Source organism: Amaranthus tricolor, chromosome 6 (assembly GCF_026212465.1).
Source record: "Amaranthus tricolor cultivar Red isolate AtriRed21 chromosome 6, ASM2621246v1, whole genome shotgun sequence".
NCBI lineage: Eukaryota > Viridiplantae > Streptophyta > Magnoliopsida > Caryophyllales > Amaranthaceae > Amaranthus > Amaranthus tricolor.
Window position 1 is genome coordinate 23,740,788 of NC_080052.1, and position 2,814 is coordinate 23,743,601.

The window sequence follows — 2,814 nt, forward strand, 5'->3', positions numbered from 1 at the left end:
ATTTAATTTAATTAATTTCAATTTCTTTTACCTTGTGTTTCATCATATGTCGATTTTACCTAAATAAAAATATAAAATCCCGTATAGAAGTTGAATACCCATATTGTTTGTATTCTCACCTTTACAAATACAAAATAAAATATCTTTTGGGAAGACAAGAGAGTATTAAATTGGATGAGAAAGCAAATTTGGATGGGACTTGGATGTTATTACTAGTTGTCCTTTTATTATTAAGACTCACCAAGTCTACTTTAATCTTTGCCTTTTATTTTACGCTAAATAAATTCTCAAATAATTTAAATTTGTAAAACATTGAAAGTTGGGAATGAAATTTAACGGTCCGTGTTATATAGTAATGGTAATTGATGTACTTGTTTTTATTTATCTAATTTTATGTACTCCATTTTATTTTTACAAAAGTCATTCTTCCATTTATTGATTGGAGTAGTGTTAATGGTGGAGTAAAACACATGTTTAACAATGAAATTTTGTTTACTCACAACAATTTGTTACTACTTCCATTCACCATAAAAGAGTATTTGACTTTTAATGCTATTCATCAATTATTTTCTAAGTTTCATCAATTATTTTCTAAGTTTTATTGTAGTCTTAATTTATCAATTACTTTCTAAGTTTTATTGTATTGTTAATTTATATAAGCTATAAATAGTCATGTAGATTTTATTTGATTCGTCTTAATACAAAAATTAATAATATCAATATTAACTTATTATAATTTTTAGGAAAAATTATAAGAAACTACTATTCGCAAAAAACTATCTTATGTATTTTTTTTTCCAAAAACTACCTACTGTGATATATTTCTTTGCAAATGACTACCACTTAACGGAAAATGTTAATTGACCGTTAAGTTTGAGACTTTGATCAATTTGAGAGGTTAAGTTGTCTATGTGGCAGTATCTCATTAGTCCTCGTTTTTTAAATAATTAAAATTAAAACACATAATTTAACAAAATAAAAAAAATAAAAGATATTTAACGTTATTTTACCTATCATAACGATTTTTTTCAAAAAAGTGGACTTCGTCAGTACCGGGTAACTCTTTCGAAAATCTGGTCGAAAAAAATTACTTATTCGCCTATTTAATTTTTCGAAGTAGCATATTCGTGATTACCCATAAAGGTGTTCCGACCGGATTTTCGAAAGAGTTATCCCATAAAGTAATTGCGATGTCCTTTTTTGAAAAATCATCGTTATGACGGGTAAAAATGACGTTAAATTTATTTTTCGGTTTATGTTCGGGAAATAGGCGAATAAGTACTTGTTTCGACTGGATTTTCGAAAGAGTTCTCCCATAAGGATAATCGTGACGTCGTTTTTTTAAAAAAAATCATTATAATGAGTAAAAATAACGCTAGATATCTTTTTCGAAAGAGTATTAATTGAGTATGATCTATATTGAAAAAAAAAACATTTTAATATTTCTTTTTACAAATTACACAGGATTAGCAGAACCATAAAAACCTGAACCTGAACAATTGGACCGTGCAAGAGTAGCAACAGGTGCACGACACAGCGGACAATCAAAATGTGAATAAAGCCACATATCAATACACTGAGCGTGAAAACTGTGCTTACATCTAACCAATTTTCTTATATCTTCCCCTTCTTCAAACCCACATAAACATACTACACAATCTTCACTATCTATACCGTTATTACTACCTTTTTGTTCTTCACTCTTTTTGTACCTAAAAACAATCGAATCAAACTGATTTATGACTTTATTCTGACCATGAAACCGCTGATTCGATGCAGCGGTTTCAGTGGGTCTGACCCAAATAGATGGATGATCGCCACACCAATGCATAGCTACGCAGTGGTAGATTGCGAGTATGAGTCCTGCAGTCGCCACTACGAAGAATCCGCAGTAGAGCATGCTTAGATTGTACTGATTGTTTGTTTGTTGCTCGTTGAATGATGGTGGAACTACATGGTAATTTGGAGAATCCCCCATTTTTGGGTTTTTTTTTGGTGGGTGTTTTTAGTAGAGGAAAACAAAAAATGTAGTGATATGCAGTATAAGGGGTTTTACTCTTATGTAATTTGAGTAGGTTGAAATTGACTTGATAAGCTCAAATTGAGTACGACTCTTTGCAAAATTGTTAGAAAAACAACTCATATGCGATCTCACATTGAAAAATTAAAAAGAGATTGAAAATCAATTATTGGAAAAATAACTCATTATGCGGGTTTCTTGTGTACAAGCACAATATGTGAGGGTGAGTGTTGAAAAAATATAGCAACTTTTCCGTGAGATGGCCGCATACGTGCAATCACTCACAGGTTCAGCCCATAATTTTAAAGTTGTCATTTTAAGCTTGAATTGTACATTTTGGACCTTAAATAGACATTTTAAGTCTTGAATTTGACAAACTTTAAACTATTAGAATAGAATATTTTATATTTGAAGTAGGTGAGTAAAATATAAAATTAAGGGTTGGAGTAGGGGTTTTAAGTGTTAGAATTGGCATCTTTAAGTGGTGGAATGAGTGTTTTAAGGGGTTGAAGTCAATAGCTAAAAATTTAAATTAAGCCTTTGGAGAAAGAAGATTGAGGCTTAGAGTAGGAGTTTTAAGTGTTAGATTTGGCTTTTTAACTCTTAAAATGGGTGTTTTAAGACTTGAATTCAGCAAGTATAAAATTTTTAGTCGCACGCGTAAGGCGGTCGCATACAAATTTTTGTGGGAAAAATAATCTTTATGTGTCCCTCATCGAAGATGGTACCTCTTTATGTATTTGTGTGTATCCAACTCTTCACTAATATGAATTTTATAGTGTATAAACCTAATA

At 30.5% G+C, this 2,814-nt stretch overlaps 1 protein-coding gene across 1 annotated transcript; it reads right to left on the bottom strand.

Moving 5' to 3' along the window:
- Window positions 1-1,419: 1,419 nt before the first annotated feature.
- On the bottom strand, window positions 1,420-2,197 carry LOC130814839 (RING-H2 finger protein ATL52-like). Its single transcript, XM_057681068.1, has one exon. It carries the CDS (start codon window positions 1,976-1,978, stop codon window positions 1,457-1,459), a length of 522 nt encoding a protein of 173 aa, XP_057537051.1. The 5' UTR covers window positions 1,979-2,197; the 3' UTR covers window positions 1,420-1,456.
- Between the last annotated feature and the right edge of the window lie 617 nt (window positions 2,198-2,814).

Excerpts from the sequence above, each read along its gene's own strand:
- LOC130814839 (XM_057681068.1), bottom strand. The coding sequence starts at position 1,978 with ATGGGGGATTCTCCAAATTACCATGTAGTTCCACCATCATTCAACGAG.